Source organism: Thermobia domestica, chromosome 11, assembly GCF_964235325.1.
Source record: "Thermobia domestica chromosome 11, izTheDome1.hap1.1, whole genome shotgun sequence".
In the NCBI taxonomy this organism is placed as follows: Eukaryota; Metazoa; Arthropoda; class Insecta; order Zygentoma; family Lepismatidae; genus Thermobia; species Thermobia domestica.
The window spans coordinates 5475886-5499803 of record NC_137464.1 but is presented as its reverse complement, the minus strand read 5'-3'; the positions used below and the strand labels follow the sequence as shown (position 1 = coordinate 5499803).

Here is a 23918-nt window from a genome sequence, read left to right as displayed (position 1 = left end):
AAGCTTATTACTTTGTTTCTAATAAAATTATTCACCGTATTTTTGATCACACCCTGTATATATTGTAGACGTTTTGTAAATAATTTCGAAACTACTATGTCCTAATAACAAACAATAATGCATTACAACGAATGGTATATAACACTATTACAAAAGTACTTAAATAATAGTATTAAAGGCAGACTAGAAATTATACTTCTGTTTTCACTGAACTATTAATTACAAAACCATCTTATTTCATTCAATTCATTCTTGTTAGGAAAAATATATATCTGTTTGTTGACTTTAAAGTTCATAGTATATTTATAACGCAACTAATAGAGCAACTTTGAAGTGTTATTGATCGAAATGAAATGAAATGAAATTATTGAATTTTACGTCCCACAGTTATGCCGGTTAGGCTAAAGGAGACGGTGATGATGAGAGATGAGTGAAAATGGTGGAATGAAGAAAGTGAGAGGAAACGGGAGAACCCCGAGAAAACCCACGCACACGGTGTTTGTCCACCACAAAGTTCACTTGGCGGGAACAGGGTTTGAACCCTTGACTCCAAGCACCAGAGGTGAACGCTCTATCACTGAGCCACCGCGGCCCCCTTATTGATCAAAGTACCTAATAAAAATTAGGGTAAGAGAGGCACATTCTACCTCCCCAGAGTTCGGGGCAGGCCCATGGGCTAGGTGAAGGTAAAGCTTCAGATTTTCTGGACTTTGACACGTACAGATTATGGTCAGAATCACACTCCTGTCTGCTTTATATTACAGATTTTTCAAGTTACTCATTGTACAGAAGGCGGGTGAACCCTTCAGTTGCATTAGAACAAGTGTACTGTGGAACAAGAAAAAGCATCTACCCCACTTGGCATCGAATTCGGGGCCGTCCAGTTAATAGTTAGATGTCTTACCGACTAGGACAACGCGGGCCTACAATAAATCAAAAAAGCACTTGAAAATAACTATGAATAAAAGTTAACCTTCTGTAGTCGTATTTACACTTATCCTAAGTCAAACGAATGGCTTGAATTTCCAATTTCACCATACAGAAACAAAAGTGACGGTTATGGCTGAAGTATTTGAAATTTTGTAGAACTGAAAATTTCCTGTTAACAAACTTAGGAAAGCTAATTTCTGCCGAGGTAACTTAATTATCTTTCAATCATAAGTTATAATTATATCTTGACGCTGTCTTACATGACAATATTGTAAATTATCTCGCTTACTCTAAGCTTTGATTCCTAAATAATCCTTGTGCTTTATACCTTTCGACTCCCTCCTAGAGCCTTATTCACGAAGGATACAATTAAAAGTAAAATAAATAGTAGCACTAATCAGATAGGCTGAACAGGTATTCTACATCCACGTTACTGAATTGGTAAGGATATATATATCCTTACCAATTCAGCAACGTGGATATATATTCTGACAGACCTGAAATTGAGACAGTAGAGAAGAACTATATCTCTTATATGACCCAGATTGAGCACTGCATTGAATAAAGTGTTTTCACGTATGGATTACTCGCAGCATTAAAACCCTCCAAAAACTTTCGAGAAACAAATTTTCTAACTTAAGAGCTGCTACGCTGATTTAAATGAACTATCAGGGATCTACCAGGAAAAAAATAAACGCAGCTACAAGGTGAGTTGTATAGCTATAATTACGAGAAATTTTAAAACATTTATTAAGATACCCTTTAGGGATACAAAAACAAAAGATCCGTGTTGAGGTCTTTCGAATATTTTAAAAGAAATGCAATATTATAGACGCAAGAATTTTATTTGGAGCAAAAATGAAACAACAGAGACAGTTTTTTTCTTGTTTTTTTTTTAATAATCTATTTTCTTCTTTTAAATACCAAATGAGACATAATGTTTAAAAATACATTGAATAAAATACTAACATAAGTTTGCGAACTTCATTTGCCAAACAAAAGATTACACAGGCTGATCTTCCCGTTTTACAGCCAACTACACTGTCACTTGACAAATTAATTGCAAAATGCAAAGAACAAACTCATATCCGAGAAGTCCTTCTTTCTATTTCCATCAGGGCCGGAGGGGTGGGGGGCCTAAGACACCCGGTTTCTTGAGTGACAAAAATAATTGAAACTATTACTTATATATTTTTGAAAGTTTATAGTAAATTCATCATATACGTATCGTAGTCTGTGTTCTGGTTGCCTTCCCCCCTATTTTTACTTTCTAGATCCGCCTTTGTTCTTATCCTTCGTGAAAAACGGTTTAGGGAAAAGTTGAAAGGTTGAAGTGCAAAGACTATTCAAAGACCAAAATTTTTAAAATGTATGACAAATTTCTGAACAGTCTCCAAACCATTTGAAGTTGACAACAGGGCCGTGCCGTGGAAAATCAGCGCCCGGGGCAAGAGTATACGACGGCTCCCCCATACATATATTCCAAGCAATTTTTCCTATTTTTTTCCTTTTTTTCTCCCGAATTTTTCGCCTCCCTTACTTCGGCGCCCGGGGCTGCCGCCCCGCTCGCGCCCCTTCATGGCACAGCCCTGGTTGACAATATTATATTTTGTTGATATACATACTGTAATATACGAGCACACAAAATCACAAAAGCAAAACCTTAAATATGTTGATCTAAGAACTGGGACTTACCTCTACTCTTGCCTGGTTGTAAGCACTGTTGTTCACAAGATTTCGCAGTAAGGAAGTTGTTGCCTGTACCTTTGCATCCACCGTACGTAAATTCCTTGCAAGCCCGTTCTTCTTTATCATAATACCAGCGAGTAAAATTTCCTCTGCAAGGTCCTTCCAATTTAGGCTGTTCACATGCATCTATTTTGGCAGCGGAGAGAAACATCATTCTTTGCACACAACATTGCAAATAATTTGTAAAGCGAATGCAACAAAGCGATATCTTATTTGGTAAAGGCAATTGCACATTCATATGCACAATATTCCACAAATACTTGATTTTTTTTTTTTTTGCCAAACATGCTCTTCAAAACATCATTTAAAATCAATTAAGTTAAATTATAGGTATTGTAAGCAAATTCAGGTTGTACAGTTAGCTACAAAAGTTGGCTCCTTTTATTTAAAATGTTACTTTTTTTTTTTTTTTTTTGCTTTTTTAAAGCAAAAATAAGTGACTTGTTGTATAATATACACTTACACACACACACACACACACACACACACACACAAGATTGGCAAGTCTTTTAAATATTATTCTGAGATATTTTCAAGATAGGAGCTCAACTTTCGGTGCTAACTCTATCATTTTTAACTCAAGGTTGTTAGTCGTTAGCATTCTTTAAGTAATAAGTTCAGAACAAATATATAAATAGTTTGGATATAAATCAGTGACGGCTCTTGAAGGAAATCAACTAGGTAAAAATTATTTGTTGCTATAATCTAAGGGAAGAAAGCTGACGTAATGTACTAGTTCTTATATATAGAGCTTTCTTCTCTTAAATTGAAGCAATAAAATTTTAATTTTTACTGATGTGACTTCCCTTGAGGGCCGCCACTGCGTATACACTGACCAACCAAACTATTATGGTCATCTACCTAATATCTAGTATGTCTAACTTCGGCTCCCAGAAAGCTGCAATGCGGTTTGGCATGAAAGCAATGAAGCCTTCGCAGGTGGCTTGAGGTATGGCGTACTACACCTACACACAGAAGTTATTTAATTTCTGTAAATTCCGCGATGAGCTCGGATCTGACGTTTAATTTAATCCAAAGATGTTCAATTTGGTTAAGATCGGGTGAGTTTGGGGCCATTGCAGCAGTTGAAATTTACTACTGTCCTTGGATTAATGAAGCACAATATTGGCTTTGTGACAAGGATCGTTATCCTGCTGAAGGATGGCAATGCCAGCTGAAAACATGGCAATATATTGGTGTGTGCATGATCAGCAATGCTCTGTCGAAGCTAGGAGCAATCACAGTGCTCTCCACACGCACTATTGGGCCCATGGATGACCATGAGAAGGTTTCCCGAATCATAACGGAGCCACATTGGCCTGTTGTCGTCCTACTGCGCACGTCTCGAGCAGCTGTTTCCTTGAATGGATTCTAACCGCTGTCGATGCTCCGCGGTTCAAGAACGATGAGCACATGTCCATTCCAGTCAGTATCGACTATGCCGTGCGGTTAACATTAGTACGCATGTGGGACGTCAGCTGCGGAGGCCCATATCTAGCAGTATACAGCGTACTGTGTGCTCAGACACACTTGTGCTTTGTCCACTATTAAAGCCTGCTGTTAATTGTGTTACAATTTGCGTCCTAGCCTGTTCCCGATAGTTTACGATGTGCGACATCTTTAATGAGGTGTGACCGCCCCTCGTCTTGTCCTTTGGTGCTAGTTTCACTGTCTTTTTATACGTCTGGAAGACTAACCACAGGAGGTCGCGAGCACCGACAAGTCGCGCTGTTTCCAAGATGACCATTCTCAGCTGTCTAGCCATCACTGTCTGACCCCTATCAAACTCTGATATGTCGACGGCCTTGCACATTCTAAGCACAAGTACCCCACTGAATGATCAAGTGATATCCCTGTCGATTGGTTCTGTTATGCTCTCCATGCCTCTTACGTCAGTAAAACGACTTCGTTCAAAACGTAGCGGGTGGTCAGAATGTTTTGGTTGGTCAGTGTATAAAAAAGTGCTTTTCTTTAATTGTTAAAGATTGATATTTTGTTTAAACACATAATTTCAATTATAAACAAATAATTAATATAGTATAGTATAATCCCGCTTTTATTTTTCCTCATTTGATGAAAGATTAATTTGTTTCGAAAAAGTAACGCTATATACGTACCTATTGAATTTAAACCCGCATTCAAGGAAACCCATATTACTAAATTTCCCACATTTAATGAAAAATAATACTGAAGAAGTAATATTACTATATATAGCGTTGATAAGTATCTCTCACGGGACACCATATAGTTACTAGAATTGATAAGTTCATTTGTGTATGGGTATTTTCGATAAATATCGACAAAACTAGTGTTCATACTTCCAATATTTATTTATATCGACTGACACAAGAATCGATATTATTCCTCTGAGATAAAAAATTTTAACGTTAACTTATCATCAAGTTTTTGTTAGTTTTTACTTTGATATGTTTGATCATTCTCGCTGAGGATTTCAGTAAGCATTTTTCAGTCTTGGGAAAGTGAAAACACTGATAGTGTACACATTTTAACCAACAGTAGGTAACATTCAATGGTTCCTCATTTAACAACCTGTTTAAACCAACTCTAAAAAGTGAAAATCAATATTGTTCAGATTTATTGAAGTTAAGTGCAAAATGTGTTAAAATATTAAACTCTCACATTATACATCTTAGTGAAACTTTTTTAAAATTATTTTTGTAGGATGCGTATTTCTTTCATGCAAAATCACTAGTGAAACCCCCTATTTAAGGAAAAAAATCAAGAGTTCCAAATAACTCCTTAAAACGAGGACATACTATGTGTACCAGTATATATATTTCATCATGAGAAAGCTCAATTTAACAATTATCGTCCCTTCTTGTTATTTTCATTTTTAGCAAAACAACTGACGTTTATTACGAACGAAATATACAAGGATATTCACAAAACAATGGTTGGCTTTCAAAAGTAAATTAGATATTTATTCCTCACTTCACGTAAACTCAACTTACCATCAACCGCGGAAAACAGTCCGAATGAGAGGCACAAATCTACAATGGTTCAATATGTGCTCCTTGGGTCACACAACACACATGCAAACGATAATCATACTCATTCAAGATTTTGTATAGCATGTCCACTGAGACAGTCTGCATTGCATGCGTTACTCGATCACGAAGTTGCTGGAAGGATGTTGACATTGGTGGTATGAAGACGTTATCTTTGCTAAGTCCACAAGTAAAGAAATTGCATGGGATAAGATCTGGCGATCTCAAGTCCTATTTTCACGTTCTCAGCACACATATGATGTGGACAAGGACTTTTGTCTTTACACAAATATCCAGATTCTAACAAACTGTCGATATCGTTCTTTCTGTGTGGCACATTTTTATTGAACCGTGCACGAAAGTGACGTGGCAGTGTGATTACAGATTTTGATGTCTCAAAATGGAGTACAAAAAAAGTTTTCTCCTGGTGAGATCCTATCTTAGAAACTGATTCCGCGTCCCGCAATAAGCATAACATTTTACAAACATGAATATATCAGAAACTTGGACATTTCCAACTGCTAATGATGCATGTTTAATTCATTTAGGGTGATGAATTATTTTTTTATCAACTTTGGAAACCCCACTTCTGTTCCGAATATCCTGTACAGTATATATATATATATATATATATATATATATATATATATATATATATATATATATATATATATATATATATAGCGTGCCCCATAAAAAAGCAGGAAATTTGGATTTTCTACAATAAGAGCGATTGTATGTGCAATAATGTGTGTTATGTGCAGTTGTATAGTTTCGTGCTGTTCCATGGTGTATATTACGTATGTGCACCCAGATGTTTCAAGACATTAACACAGTTATGGGTGATCACGAATGAACATGGCAACAAGACGGTGCGAAGGCCCATACAGCAATCAATACTGTGACATGGATAAGAATTAATACTCCTGACTTCATCGAACCTAATGACTGACCGTCTAAAAGTCCAGATCTCAACGTGATGGATTATTGCAATTGGAGTATACTGCTACAGAAGGTTCAAGGACACAGGAGAGACATCACAAACATTGATGGTCTGAAAGCTGTACTGACAGACGCCTGGAACAACGTTACACCTCAAATTATCCAGAATGCCACCGGAAATTAGTTACAACGTCTACGCCGCTGTGTGAAATCCAAAGGGAATCGTTTTGAGCACTTGCATTGATTATGAACATTCAAGTGACAGTGTCAGTAAAATATAAGTGAAAATATGTGTGTCCACCTCATATTACAGAATCTGTGGGGAACCCTGTGTATATATATATATATAATTTTTAGTTTGTTTATTAGTATTACTACTTTTATATTTTATCATAAAATCAAGCTCATGTTCATTTTTTTTTTTTTTTTTTTTGAACCATTATTTGCTCTTACTCGCTACTTTCCATGCAATTTTTAACAAAACAACGAATGTTTATACACAGGATGTTACAAAAATTTTGCACATTTTGAGAGATTCCTCACATCAAATTAATAAAAAAACGTTCATATGGACCTAAGGTCGGAAGTGCACAATTTCGTAGTTACAGGGTACCGAAAACGTGAAAAAATCCGCTATTACAAAACCGATCGTAATCGAGTCAAGACATCACTGAGGAACTAGTATGTGAACTACCCAAATATTTATCTTTCAGAACCTCCGGTACTTGCACAATTATTTTTAGAGAGGCAGTACTTGGTCACTCTCCACCTACCTCTCTAAAAATTGATGTGCAAGTACTGAAGCATTCTTAAACATGGATATTTGGATAGTTCACATACCAGTTCCTCAGTGATTTCTTGACCCGACTACGAGAGTGGAGCTATGAACTTTTGAAGTTCACTTGTTTCACGTTTTCGGCACCCCATAACTCCGAAGTTATCCACTTTTGAGCACAGATCCATATGAACTTTTTTCTTATTATGATATGAGAAATCTGTTCCCAAAATACTGTAACACATTTTAGTAACACCCTGTATATATATATATATCATCTCACGAAATAAGTTCAATACAAGATATGGAATTGCTTTACTATTATTTCTAAAACTGCTTTAGTCTATTTGTCATATGTAGTTAGCTATATGCTCATATTATACATAAACAAACAAGCATTTCAGAAATATCAAACAGTAACAATCAAAATCTAATTTTAAAGCATGCGCAGAAAGCACAGGACATTGCACAAACACAAACAGTATCTTTCCAGTCAACTGCAACAAACATCATACATTTATCTTTTTTTCATTTCATTTATTTATTTTTTTCATTATGAAACTTACTTTATTCAAAGACACATAATCAGTAGAGCACATACTTCCGTTTGATCGAAAAGAAATGACTTACCAATGTTCTCAGGAATGACACAAATATCTTCGCACTCCTCTCTTGTTTGGAATTTATTGTTGTTGCCAAGGCAACCGCCGTAGATGAACTGAAGACATTGTTTCCGGGAATGGTCATAATACCAAGTTGGATAATATCCTTCACATGGGCCTTCCACCTTCGGTAGGAAGCACGCATCTAGCACAACGAACAAGCAAGAATAGTTTTTGAAAAGCATTTAAAATACACAACAGATAACCATCAAAGTGTATAATAAGTATAAACAGAAAAACAAAACATTTAAAATTGAAAAAAAAGAGAAAGTAATCAAAAAATATGCAAATAAATCAATCGGAAACCCTTCCGTATTAGATACAATTGAAAAACAACACGTGATCATAAATAAGTAAATACCTAAAGGTACAGAATCAATCATAACGTTTCAACAAACTTTTTGGTCTGGGTCTCCATGACTTTTAGGTTTATATTTTTTACTAGCTTTGGCTAGCTGGGGCTCTGCCCCCAGACCCTAGCGTTTGCTCGGCCTACGATCTCGCACCTCTTAACCCAAAATTCTTCCGAATTTCAAGTTCCTTTTCGTTTTACAACTACCTAATAAGATTTTGTATCCCAAGAATACACCCATTTAAATAACATGGAAATTTTTCATTTCCCCTTTAGACCCTCTAAAAATTAAAAATATTGAGTTTTGGCAATTTTCCTGTGGGTTAGTCCCAGCAGGATACAATCACACCAAATTTCATCATTGTAGCCCTACAGGAAGTACCTAAACGTTTTGGGATGTAAAAGATATTCCATATAAGTAACATGGGGAAGATTTTTTTGTTCTTTATAAAACCCCACTAAAATTGAAAATGTTTATTTTTGGTGATCTACTTAGGTAATGCTAACGAAAACACAAACATACCGAATTTCAAGATTTTATTCCAATTCAAAGTACCTAAAATATGAGATTATATTTCAAAAAAGGCTCATTTAATTAACATGGAAAATTTCTTCATCCCCCTTTAGACTTTAAAAATTAAAAATATTCACCTTTGACAATTTTGCTGTGGATTAGTTCCGTAAAGCTACAATCATGCCAAATTTCAACTTTCCACGTCAACCGAAAGTACCCGTTATTTTATGTCGAAGAGTGAGTTCATGTAGTTTTATATATAGTTATATTATATTATTAAGAGTTAGGATAATACGTTAGTGTATAGATTTTAATGTTCTGATTTATATAAATTAGTAAATGTTGTCACATTTGTAGTGCATCGTGGGGTATTCTATTCTTGCTATATTTCACAGACACAGGTAACAATATTTGCTCTTTACTTATAATGATCATTCTTACTTGAGAGTGGTCTCCTGCCGAATATATTTAATATCGTCTATTAGAAAAATATCAATATTTTCTGCAATAGCAAGGTAAATTATTGAAACCACAAACAATTAGAGTAAACTTTACCGCGACATTGCATTAAGGGGGCAGACTACTAAATATTTTTCAAAAGCTAACAATTTTTCTTTTGCCCATTTTTCGTAAGTGAAAAGAGATTATCAAATGTAACTTACCACAATAATAGATAATGTTATTCTACATCCGAAAATACGAATCAGAAGAATTTTCAGTGTTGCTATCCATAGAAATTACAATGTTATCAGAATTTGAATTACCCAAAAATCTACGTTAAGGCAGCGACTAGAAAAATGAACTCAACGGTAGTTGATGACTTATCAGTTGTCTGGGTTCTTTGTTAACTGCTTTTTAAATAATATTTGTATTTATTTTGTAATAAATAGTACAAAATAAATAAATTTGTAATAAACAGTAGAAAATAAATACATACATTATTTAAAAAGTAGTTAACAAGGAACCTAGACAACATGATAAATCAATTACCGTTGGGTTCATTTTTCTATTCGCTGCCTTAACCTAGATTTTTGGATAATTCAAATTCTAATAACATTGTAATTTCTATGGATGGCAACACTGAAAATTCTTCCGATTCGTATTTTCGGATGTAGAATAACATTATCTATTATCGTGGTAAGTTACATTTGATAATCCCTTTTCACTTACGAAAAATGGGCAAAAGAAAAGTTGTTAGCTTTTGAAAAATATTTAGTAGTCTGCCCCCTTAAGAATAATCATATTCAAATTGCTTGAACATGTATTTTACGAAAGAAAAATAATAATGACAAACGTATACAGGGAAATGGATGTAAAAGGTTAAGATTAAAATCAAACAAAGATAAGAAGTAATGTAAAAATGATATTTAGATACCATCATGTAAAGACACCAAGGTTATCATGTAAACAAGAAAGTATACTGTAGTAGTTGGTAATGTACATACATTACTACTAGTTCGTTAGCTAATGAGAGTTAATGATCTTACATATAGAGAAGTTTCCTGTATTACCGTCTTTCTTTCAAAAGTTACATTAGGTAAAGTTTAGATTAGATTGGATTGGCTTTTGAGTTAGATCATTTTGGAAAAATGACATCTTTAAGTTTTACGTCTTACGATTATGCCGGCTAAGCTAAAGGAAACGGCAATAATGAGAAATGAATGAAATAATGCAATGAAGACAATGGCAGGAAACGGGAAAACTCCGAGAAAACCCACGTACACGGTGTTTATCCACCACAAAGTTCACTTGGTGCGAGTTGGAATCGAACCAAGGACCCCATGCACCAGAGGTGAACGCTCTACCACTGAGTCATCGTGACCCCTTACTTAGTTTTGGATTAGGGAAGGTTCAATTAGGTTTCTCAGGTTAACTTAAATTTTGATACACATTGTTAGATATATTTCAGAAGTTAAACATGAAATTGATTTGGGACAGTGCATTTATTACATTTTCTGATAGTAATTTTATTATAAATAACATGAGAACATAATAGACTTAGAAAATTAATAAATTCTGAGAAAATGTAGGTACGACACCAACTAATACGATACCCAAGAAATCATGTGAAAATATACGAAACAAAGTTAAACTCGGTCACTGAGATCATTATATTATAGATCCCATTTTCAGAATATGTTTCAAAATTATGGAGTGACACTTGTCGAAAACTACAATATTTAGGTTTTATTATTTCAATGTTGGCATATTTAGGTGTTAAATAGAACTTCTCATAGCTTTAACCTTAAAGTATAAAACAAGATAAAATAAACAAAATAAGTTTAAGAATATTATTCCAAATTGTGACAGTTCCTTACATTGGAATTGAATGGCTAGTAATTAATGTAAACACTGAAATTAGAAAAACATATAAAATACAAACCTCTTCCTTGCGGTTCAACGCATATAGCTTTACACTCTTCTTGACTCATGAAGCGGTTTCCATTGCCATCGCACCCACCATACCAAAATCTTGAACAACCACCATATTCCATATCAAAGAACCATTTGACAGTAAAATTCCTACATGTTCCTCGGTCTTTGGGTAATGAGCACATTTCTACAACAACATTGTACATGTTAGATCAAACTGAAATTCATTTAATATGTTGTTTACATAAATTAATATATCTAAGGTCTACTCTAACTTTACCCGGATATACTTTTTAGAAGTACACATATTAAAGATTAAACAAATACTTTCCCTGTAATATGGACAGTGGTGCTATTCAGCTTGTTCACACCAGTTCGTTAGAACCAATTGTTAAAATATTTCGAGTTCGCAGAACCGTTTGTTATACTTAGAGATAACAGTAAGTTTTACCCAGTTATACCTACGAACAGTAAATTTTAGTTTAACTATTTGTTTTTAGAAATTCTTACAGCTACAGGGTTAAACATACGATCTCTCAGAACAAGGTATAAGCGTTAATTTCTTAATCTCAGATGCTCAGATATCAACAAGGAGGACTGGTCCATATGAATATAATGCTGGGGGTTCTTTATATTTAAAACGCATGCGTATCAATATCAACAATTGACGATTCATTGCTAGATTAAGATCTTTCCAATACTTTTCGACAACCATCTATCTCGAATAATTCGTTTTCAAGATATTCGCAGTCCTACCTAATTTCATCACACCATCTTGTATTAGGACGCTGTGTAGGTTTCTACGTGTCAGTTGTGGTATCCAGTAAAAACTTGGCTTTTGTCTACTTAGTAGGGATTATTTCCTAGGAGAGTTATATCTATCAATCTACTATCTCTCTCCTATATATATATATATACAAGGTGGTAGATAACTCCACTGACAAACTTTGGGAGATGATTCCTTATATGAAATGAAAGAAAAAAGTTCTTATAAACACAGTTCGAAAAACGTCTCATTTCAGAGTTATGAACCGCCGAAAATTCAAAAAGTCATGTTTCGAAACGCCCTGCCTTAGAAACTATAGGACCTATAACAAGCGGTTTAAGGAATTACACAGGAACTAGTATGTGAACTATGTATCTAAATATCCATGTTTTAGCATCCTCCGTTATCGGCGAAACGAACTGTAAAAAGGAAATAGGGATACTCCTTTAAGTACTAATAACGCGTTCGTTCTTACTAGTTCCTTTGTAATTCCTTAAGGCAGAGCGTTTCTAAACGTGAATTTTCGAATTTTCGGCGGTTCATAACTCTGAAAGGAGACGTTTTTCGTCCCATGTTTATTAGAACTTTTTTCTTTCATTTCATATAAGGAATCACCTCTCAAAGTTTGTTTGTCGGTGGAGTTACCTACCACCCTATATATATATATATATAACCGGAATAACATAGAATAACATTACTGAATATGGACTATGCCTGGCACGTCTTTTAGTAAGTAAATAAGATACTGACTTATATTCAGCCTTTATTATTCCTGAGACACTTCGCAAAATTGCAATTCCCTTCGTCGGTCAAATGTGAAAAACAGAAGTCAGTGTCAGTGAATTTACATTATATGGCAATGCAATGTCTAACTCTAACAATAAGTACTGAATTTGAAGTTTCTCAAATACGTGGTGTTTTCATAATAGGTTAACTCAATTATGAATAAAGATACGAAAAAAAAAAAAAAAAAATAGAATAGTGAACTTTCGCAATCGTACCAGCCGTTTGAGCTCCATATTGAAAGGCGCAATATGTTAAATAAATAAATCTATATTATAAAAGAGAACGTACAAATCCTTTGTTCCCTCATAACGCTAATACGGCTGAACCAATTTCTTTTATTTTTGGGGGGTTATTAGGATTTGGACCCTAGATGGTTTTTATCATATCACTTTAATTTTTAATTACCAGTGTCTTGAGATAAGTGACCATTCAAGTGTCCATACGTACAAATCCTTTGTTATTAGTTCATCATAGGTATAAAAATAAACGTATGTATATGCAACCCGCATGACCGTGTCACTCGGCGGGTTAACATAAATGACAGGCGCTATAATGTTAAAATTTACTGCAATTTGAAAGCGAAAAAGTAAAAATTATCTAAGTAACAAAGTTTATTGCGTTCCGGGGTGACCGCAGCGAAGCGGGATGAACGCTGCTAGTCTATATTATAAAAGAGAACGTACAAATCCTTTGTTCCCTCATCACGCTAATACGGCTGAACCAATTTCTTTTATTTTTGGGGGGTTATTAGGATTTGGACCCTAGATGGTTTTTATCATATCACTTTAATTTTTAATTACCAGTGTCTTCAGATAATTGACCATTCAAGTGTCCATAACGTACAAATCCTTTGTTAGTTCATCATAGGTAAAAATAAACGTATTTATATGCAACCCGCATGACCGTGTCACTCGGCGGGTTAACATAAATGACAGGCGCTATAATGTTAACATTTACTGCAATTTGAAAGCGAAAAAGTAAAAATTATCTAAGTAACAAAGTTTATTGCGTTCCGGGGTGACCGCAGCGAAGCGGGGTGAACGCTGCTAGTAAATAATAAAAAAAAAAAAGCAACGTTTCCAGTTCTGCAAGTTGTATGAATGAATGTAAGGGCACACAAAAGTAACGAAGAACGAGCACGTTGTTATATGAGGAAACCTAGAATTCCCCGAATGACGTAAGGGAACATTCTGGTGAAAGGACAACATCACTTTTTCATTTAATATATTGGGCTTTACCAGTGTGGAACCTAAACGGCTGGGGCGATTGAAAAAATTGCACCATTTTAGATTAAAAACCATTATTTTAATTTCCAACAACTTTCCACTTTTTCGTATCTCTACGCATAACGGAGTGTTTCTAGAGAGCCGGACCTTTGATACACCCGGTATAATTGATTCATATTATATGACTTTGTTGTGATTCTCTTAATAAGTAAATAATTAGTAGTGTTTCGCACCCAGCTTTGTTGTTAAATATACTTGTTTAGAGTTCCAAGAACCAGTTCTAAAACCAGTTCTTGACGAGAATATTAGCTGACATACATTATAACTTTCTAAATTCAATGACTTCTGATTTTTTATATATGACCGACGAAGAAAGTGCCATTTTGTCGAAATATCTAAAAAGTAATAAATTAAAGCGCAATGTAGGTGAGTATTTTAAGTATATTTCAATTTATTGACTAGGTATTATTATAAATCTCAGTGTGTATATATAATTCTAGTGAACTTACTGTAAAAATTGTTACAAACCTTTTGTGTATAATCTTAATATTATTATTATTATTATTATTATTATTATTATTATTATTATTATTATTATTATTATTATTATTATTATTATTAATAATAATAATAATAATAATAATAATAATAATAATAATAATAATAATAATAATTTCTTCATAAATTCTTTTGGAGTCCAATAGACCAAACTGGTAACTCATTTCTGAAACATTCATTTTCCAGCAGTACGTTCAAGTGAACGAAAATAACGAGCGATATCCTTGGTTCAATTCACTGCACAATAAACGTGGAAACAATTCTTTATATGATTTCTCTCCTCACTGGTGTAGTGACGTAGTAACTAGTGTATAGTCTTTGTTCACGTGGTCCTGAGTTCTATTCACGGTGGGAAAGCATTAACAAAAATTTTGAATGCGTTACGGTGGTTTGGATTCCATTTTAATTAACCTATAGACAGTTCCGGCTCTACCATATGTGCCACAAGTGCATTTGCACACAGCTGCAAGTTTCAAGGGCGGCGAAATCTGTCATAACTATATTATTTAAAATAAATATTTCTTGTTGGAAACATTCATGATTATGGTAGTTAAATTTAGTAAGCTGACCTTCTTTTGAATACTACATTCATAAATCATGTATATAGGTCCCATTAGTTTAAGGTGACATGGACAGTGCTAAAGCAAATAGTCAAACAAATCCCAGCATGAATTGCTTGATTGTTGTCAAATACAAGAACTCAATTCTCAAACAGTAGCGAACACCTGTTCCACTTAAATAGTTATCACAGTGAAAACTAGTCATGTCTTTGTCAGAAATGATTCCTTATCACTGAAAGTGGAAACAAGTTTTTTTTTTTTTTTAAACAAGGTAGAAGGAAAATCAAGAAAAAAAGATAAAAGAGCTAGTTGCACTGGAATTGGGAACTGATATACTGAGATTGAAGCTCAATATTGAATTCTATAAAAAGGATTATCATCTTTCCTCTGCAAGTGTGTTTGCTTTACCTTTCACTAACATAATATATTATTATTTAAAGAAAAAGAAACAGACACAATGAGATTGTATTTGCAGTGTTTAGGTCTTTCTGAATGCGAGTGCCCTTACTCTCTCCTTCCTTGTTCATGATGGGGTAGCAGACTTAAAATTGTGTCTTTTAAAATTCGTTCTTTCTGGAGAAAGGGTGCCGCGACAAATGATGCCATTGCACTAGGTGGCAAATTGCCTAGGACCAGTTCTGCTTTTAGATTCACGTCTCATATAGATGCGAAGTTGAAAACGGAAGCTAAACAAACAAACAATTAAGGTTAGTTCTCGTTAGGTTAAACAAAGTACCTTATTTGCTCAATACCATAGTTAGCGTTCTTGCTTTCAGTGCGGCATACTAAAGTTTTATTACCGTTGGAATATAATGAGGATCTTACGTTTAACTGTAAATTTCTATTTCATATATCCTTTTCCGAAAAGGAATGTTAAACTCAAAACGTAAGTAACTTTTTTTTTTGGGGGGGGGGGGGCGGAGAACTTTTAAACTGGCAACACTTTTTTTTGTGACAGCTAATATTACAGTTCTATGTTGTTTTGAGGTTAGTTTGGTTTGGAAATTCATCATGAATAGACTCACGCCGGAGCAACGTTTGGAAATTGTGCAAATTTATTTTGAAAACCATGGTTCAATTCGACAAACTCATCAGACAATGCGTGTATTTTATGGTGCTCATAATCGTACATCAGAGCAATGAATTCGAGAAACTATAGATCGTTTTCGCAATACGTTTACTCTAAACGATAATACGCATCCCGTAAGACGTCGTACAGTGCGGACACAACAAGCAATTGATGGTGTGCAGCGTAGTGTTGATGATGATCCAAATGTGTCAATTCGTCAATGGTGAACGGAACAGACACATGATTACTAACTTCCTTATGCTTCAGTTGAACGACATTAATGTTGCAGACATATGGTTTCAGCAGTACGGCGCCATATGCCACACAGCGCGCACCACAATTAATTTATTGAAAGAAACATTTGACGAACGATTAATTTCACGAAATGGACCTGCTAACTGGCCACCAGTGATGCTATTAGATTATTTTCTCTGGGGATATGTAAAGTCGTAAGTCAACGCCGAGAAACCAGAAACAATTGAGCACTTGGATGCGAACATTCGACGCGTTCTTGCCGAAATTCAGCCTGATTAACTGCGAAGAGTGTGTGAAAATTGGACCTCCAGATTATGCCATGCACGCGCCAGCCGTGGTGGCCACATGCTCAAAATTACATTCAAGCCATTAATGCCATAAAATGCCCTGTCAAATAAGGTTCTCCGTTTCTTTAAAAAAAAAAAAAAAAAAAAAAAAAAAAACCGTTACAAATATGGAATACCAAAATTTCATAATTGAGTTACAGCTTGTATTTGTATTCATATTGTAAATGACAAAATTTTTCATACAACTTTTAAGGACAAATAAGAAAATAAATAAAAGTCTTTACCTCCAGGTCGAACAGGTACATCGTCACAACCTTCGAATTTTTCTCCCTGAGCTTCAGTAACGCCATCTGGACAACAGCCAAATTGAGAAGCCTCACATCCACAACCTTCGAAGTTGGGTCCTGTGGCAGGTGTTCTTCCGTCACTACAACAACCGAAATCTGTGTCTTCACAACCGCAACCTGCAATACAAAATATACAATAGGTATTACAATATAACTGCTTATAGAGGAAAAATGAATTAAGAACTTTAATAAGAAAAGAGATACATTTTTAAGTCACTGCACTTATTCAGATATGCATTCAGTCTTTTCTCAAAAGATCAATACAAACAGGTAAGTCACCAACTTTTCACTGGAATATGAATTTAAATTTGCAGCACAATTACAGTTTATAAATAGATTACTTCTTTATAAAGAAGGCAACACATAATACAATGCGGAAAAAAAGTATTTTAGCATAAGGTAAGATTAATTATATATATTAACAGTCAAGTAATAATGGTCTGCCTGATAATATTGGCGCTAATGACATAAATTTTGAGAAGAGTGAAACCACTATCACACACACACACATTATAAAAAGTACAGTATAAGCTCTTTCGCTGATACTTCATCAGATAAAAAGTGAAAGGGAGATCTGTTTTTTCTTTTTTTACCTACTTTTACCCCTTTCTATATGATGAAGTATTTAACGAAAGAGTTTTTAGTGTACTTTGAAGTATGTGTGATTATGATTTCACTATTTTTCTGGTAAGTATTATGTATAATTCATACTATTCTTATCCTTAAGACCACGAATGGGTTCTGTTGTTTCTTTATGTTATTACAAGTTTCCTTTACTTCACAGGCCATAACTGTGAGCAATTCTATTTTAGTTTTCTTGTCATTATTTCTACTAGCTCTGTACATGATTAGAATGAAGTTAGAATCAAGTTCTATAAATAGTTAAAACTGAGCTCTATGATTAGAATTGACCTTTATACATAATTAGAATGAAGACGTAAAATGTACTAATATTTAAGGTTCTTTGTTAAATTCATCCATTCATTTTGAATTTTAAAGTATAGCTTAAAGACAGTGAGGAATATCAAAAACATAGAAAACGATGTAGGTAGTACTGTATATACAAACAAACTATTAAGTAGACTAACAACTATTCGCAAACCTTTTCTTATTATAATACTGAATAGTCTGTGAGGAATGTTATAGTATCGTGAATAGTCTGTGAAGAGTGTAATAGTAAAGTCTGTGCTGTTCGGCTGGTAAATAGTCTGTGAATGTTATAGTATGGTGAATCGTCTGTGGTGTTTACCTGGTGAATAGTCTATGAAGAACGTTATGGTATGGTGAATAATCTGTGAAGAGTGTAATAGTAAATAGTCTGTGATGTTTGGCTGGTGAATAGTCTTTGAAGGATGTTAAAGTTTGGTAAGTAGTCTGTGAAGAGTGTAAGAGGACAATAGTCTGTGATGTTTAGCTGGCGAATAGTCTGTGAAGAATGTTATAGTAGTGAATAATCTGTGAAGAGTGTAAGAGAACAATAGTCTGTTGCCTTTGGCTGGTGAATAGTCCGTGAAGAATGTTATAGTATAGTGAATAATCTGTCAAAAGTGTAAGAGGGCAATAATCTCTGGTATTTGACATGAGTCATCAGTTTGTGAGCAGGAGTTGGTGGTATACAAGTGTGCATGTTACAAGAATTGTAAGGAAAAGCAGGGACAATAATATTTGTTAGCATGAAGATAACAATTAGTACGCATAAAGTAATTTGAAGTGTTATGTGCATTTACCTGTACCAGTAAATAGTAGCCTAGTTATGGGTATACAAGAGCATTTTCAGAAAATGTGTTTTAAAAGACATGAAATATGAGGGACTAGTGACCCAGAGAAGTAACAGAAAAAGTGAAGGAAATATTGTTCTCTTACACTCTTCACAGACTATTCACCATACTATAACATTCCTGATAGACTATTCACCAGCCAAACGCCACGGACTATCTACTATTACATTCTTCACAGACTATTCACCATTCTATAACACTCCTCACAGACTATTCACCACACTATAACATTCTTCACAGACTATTCACTATTACAGTTAGAGACCAGAAATTTGGTTGCACAGTTTGTGAGTTCATAATTGTCGGGCACCCAAGTTTAAACACTATACAAAAAATCTTGAAAACAATTATTTTAAGTAGTTCATGTATTGGAATTTTACAGGTAAATCTAGTTCACTTCTAGTTTTTTATTTCTTCATTCTCTTCAAGTAATTAACTATTTTTTTTTAAAAAAAAAGGTGGGGTGCGCATAGCAAAGGAGCCTTAAAATATAAATCCTATAAAATAACATAAAATATCAATGGAAGAAAAAGAGTAATGTAATATGCACAGAAATCCATACCTTGTCTGTGAGGCCCTCTAGCGATTGTAATTCCATCTGGACAGCACCCAAATTGATATGTATAACATGGACAACCTTGATAATCAGGTCCTGCGGCAGGAGAATATCTATCAGGACAACAGCCATGTGGCGTGTACTGGCATCCACAGCCCTCCAGATCTTGTCCTCGAGCTGCTGTCTGGTTATCAGGACAACAGCCATAAGTACTATATTGACATCCACACCCTACAAAGGATAATATTTCATTAGTATTTTAAATTATGCGGTAATATTATTACAATACGAGTAATTTTTCAATCAAAATATAATATTTAAAAAGTAGATAGGAAATTAAAAATAATGCAAAAGTATTGCCGCTGAGAATTAAAATGTTATACCATTTCTTTTCAATTTTAACATAGACCACATAAGGTGCAAAAGCAGCATTCGTTCTCTGTAGTTTTCTCGATGTTCTAAAAGAGATAAAAAGAAATAAATAAAATTATAAAAATTATACCACCGAAATGTTTCGTTATACACTAGGGATGGCCACATTTTCTGGAAAAACGGAAAATATTTTTTCCGGAAACCGGAAAATTGAAAACGAAAGACAGAAAATTTTCCGGAAAAATGAAAGACGGAAAATTTTCCGCAAAAGCGGAAGATGGAAAATTTTCCGGAAAACGGAAGACGGAATATTTTTCGGAAAAATGGAAGACGGAAAATTTTCCGGAAAAACGGAAGACGGATAATTTTCCGGAAAATGGAAGACGGAAAATTTTCCGGAAAAGCGAAAGACGGAAAATTTTCTAGAAAATGAAAATGTACACTCGGAGTAGTGACATTGATCGTCTTACATTAAGAAAAATAGCGAAAAATGCTACGCGGAAACAAGTAAATGAGGCAATGCTCTTCAACTCAAACTTAATAGTGGATAGGAGAGGAAAGGTCGAGTAAATCAGCGACGAAACATTCCTTCCTGCTACATCTATCTGAAATCGGAAGACGGAAAATTTTCCGGAAAAACGGAAAATGTGATTTCCGGAAACCGAAAAACTCTTTTTCCGGAAATGACCATCCCTATTATACACAAAACACAGATTTAAGCTGCGTTAACTTTCCTGCAAACTGCGAGAGAAATTTCATTTTTGTTTGTTTTCTCAAGTACCAGAAAGACCGATTTATTCTTATTTTCAACAACATCATCATCATAGGTATTCTGCCTTTATTGGCAGGTCACTTGCCGCAGCTGAGAAGCTTCCATGCTCCACGGTCCTCCGCTAACCTTTTCGTCATCACGTATGATCTTTCTGTTTTAATATCATCCATTAATTGTAGTCTCCTTCGCCTCCTCCCTCTCTTTCCCGCCACCATACCCTAGGACGTCCCTCATGATACAATCTCAACAACATGGAAGAGTATAATTTTGTTATTATTATTAAAATTATTTTTGCTAAGATAATTAGCCAAAAAGTTTCTTTTAATGGTTCTACGGCCATTTTTTTTTTTTTTTAATTAGGTGAGTGAAACTGCACATCTTGCTTCCAACTCCGTATCCCATTCCTATTCCTTTTCTGTGACACGAAGAATATATATATATATATGCAGTTATGTAGTTACGTACAGGGTGTTTCAAAACAACACCGACAACGTTTGGGAGGTGATTCCTGACACCAAAATAAGACACGAAGTATAGACCAACCTGTGTGCATAAATGCTTCCTTTCGGAGTTATAGGCTGCCTAAAACATGAAAAAAATGAAAATTAAAGGTCCATAGCTCCAAAACTATGGGATTTACCGTAGTCGGATCAAGACTTCACTTAGGAACTAGTATGTGTGCTTCATCTAAATATCCAAGTTTCACAATCCTGCGGTACTTTCGCAACAATTTTTATAGAGATAGTTGGTGAGCACTTCAAATTAAATGCCCGTACCCAAACTCTCTTTATAACAATTGTTGCGTAAGTACCTTAGGATTCTGAAACATAGATATTTGGATAGCGCACATATTAGTTCCTTAGTGAACTACGGTAGGTCTCATAGTTTTGGAGCTTTGGACCTCTAAAGTTCATTTCTTCATATTTTCGGCAACCTATAACTCCGTAAGAAAGCATTTGTGTACCCAGGTTGGTCTATACTTTTTGTCATATCTTGGTGTCAGGAATCACCTCCCAAACGTTGTCAGTGTTGTTTTGAAACACGCTGTAGAAGTTTGTTTCAACAATTCATCATTGAGCTGAGCGAGCGAAGCTCTAATACTCGGGTTAGCCGTTTGGTTGTCCGCGAACTCCTCCTAGACCGTTTGACCGATCTCAACCAAACTTAGCACGCTGATAGAGTATGTCGTGCTGAGTGACAACATAGGTCGAAATCAAAAATCCGATGTACCATCGAGGAATAATCACCGAAAAACGCTTCCTCCTAGACCGTTTGGCCGATCTCAACCAAACTTAGCACGCTGATAGAGTATGTCGTGCTGAGTGACAACATAGGTCGAAATCAAAAATCCGATGTACCATCGAGGAATAATGACCGAAAAACGCTTCCTCCTAGACCGTTTGGCCGATCTCAACCAAACTTAGCACGCTGATAGAGTATGTCGTGCTGAGTGAGAACATAGGTCGAAATCAAAAATCCGATGTACCATCGAGGAATAATCACCGAAAAACGCTTCCATAGACTTAACATAGGGAAAAAGTTTTCACGTGATTTTTTTGTCAACAATTAAAATCTGCGCGTGATTTTCAAAAATTCCGGCGAAGCCCTTTTATTTTTTTAGCGTAAAAATTTACAATTTTAATCACAATTTAAAAACAAATTAACGATTTTTTAAACTTTTTTTAGCCGGAACAAAAGGTCAAGACGAAGAATTGTGCGATTGTTATGAAAAATACTGATTGTTTTAAAAAGTCACAATAAACTGATTACGTTGCTTAAGCTCGCTCAGCTCATTTCATTGCAATCGAGTATATCCATTGCATTCCTAGTTTAAAAAGTACAATACCTCTAAGGTAGTATAACTGATTATATTTTAATATTAGATGAGAATCGAGTAATAAATAAATGTATTTATTTATTTACCTTCGAGATTTGGTCCCAGTGCCGGTAATATATTGTCTGGACAGCATCCATAGTATGTGTTAAGACAACATCCTTCTTTATTTGGTCCATGTGCTGGAGTGAAGTTGTCATCACAGCAGCCATATTTCTCACTTTCACAAGGCATTCGGCATCCTTCGTAGCGAGACCCTCGGGCTAAAATTTAAATATATTCATTTATATATGTTTTCAGAATGAAATGAATGTTATTAATCTTTAGCAGTTCTTAATTCGTTCTTTCAAGAAAAAGGAAAACAAAAGAAAAGAAAGAAAGAAAGCTTCTAAATAACAAAATATAAAGCTGTTGCATAATTCTTTCCATCGCTATCAAAAACGGAGACATCAAACTTCCTTGAATTAATTCATTGACGTTAAGACGTTCCTCTATTTAAGAAGTCTAATATCCTTGGACGGAAGAAGTAAAAACGAAATAACTTCTAGAATAGCGTAGGCTAAACAAACATTCAATAGGAAAAGAGGACTACTAACATCAAGAAATGTGTCGTTGGACGTTCGTAAACGATTTATGAAGACCCTGGTGTGGAAGGTGGCGCGTTACGGATCAGAGACGTGGACATTGAGAAAAGCTGTCCAAGTTGGAAGCATTTGAAATGTGGTGTTGGCGCAGAATGCTGCGCATATCATGGACCGAAAGGAAAAGGAATGAAGACATACTAAAAGAAGTTAATGAAGGACGACAGATCATGAAGATAATAGGAAAAAGAAGAAACAGCATGCTTGGCCATCTTATTCGGCACTCCGATTGGATCACCGTGCTTATAGAGGGAAAGGCAGAAGGAAAACCAAGGATAGAATATCCAGATGCAGTTATGAAGAAGAGATCTTATCAAAGTTTAAAACAGCTCTCCCAAGGGAGAGAAAAGTTTTAAAATTTCCATGTTGCCCACCAACCTATGGTTAAGGAGGGAAAGAAGAAGAATTCATGGTAGCATAAGATCACACCTTTTAATTGAATTCTGGTTTAATGAAACCATCTAGCACAACAATTTTTAGCCTCATACGTATTCAATTAGCAGTAACCTTAGAACAATGGTAAAGCACAGGGAATTACATTCCCTACGTCAAATACGCCTATTTGATCCTGACGTTTATAACGATAGCCTAATATACGTCTATAAACCATGAAATATGAACTTGTGCACGAAAAGTGCACAAATCATGCACTAGCCGAAGAAGTAACTTGTTACTTTTTTTTTTTTTTTTTGTGAGATTGATATCAATATTAGTACGCATATATTTTCGCGCTCAACCCTAGTCATAGGAGCTAAATACACCTTTCTGATTGGTTAGGACTATCTGTTGGTCCGCCCCCGAAATTG

The 23918-nt window shown here is 34.9% G+C and overlaps 1 protein-coding gene across 5 annotated transcripts in view; it reads right to left on the bottom strand.

Annotated features, from left to right (window-relative positions):
* Ppn (proteoglycan-like sulfated glycoprotein papilin) overlaps positions 1–23918 on the bottom strand; it is a 557431-nt gene that overhangs the window by 84226 nt on the left and 449287 nt on the right. For all 5 annotated transcript variants that reach the window (XM_081729955.1, XM_081729958.1, XM_081729956.1 and 2 more), the window contains exons 22-27: positions 22561–22734; positions 19500–19724; positions 17097–17276; positions 11316–11492; positions 8035–8211; positions 2626–2805 (exon numbers count right to left, since the gene is read on the bottom strand). In XM_081729955.1, the coding sequence (XP_081586081.1) occupies positions 2626–2805; positions 8035–8211; positions 11316–11492; positions 17097–17276; positions 19500–19724; positions 22561–22734 (1113 nt within the window). The remainder of the gene's footprint in view (positions 1–2625; positions 2806–8034; positions 8212–11315; positions 11493–17096; positions 17277–19499; positions 19725–22560; positions 22735–23918) is intronic.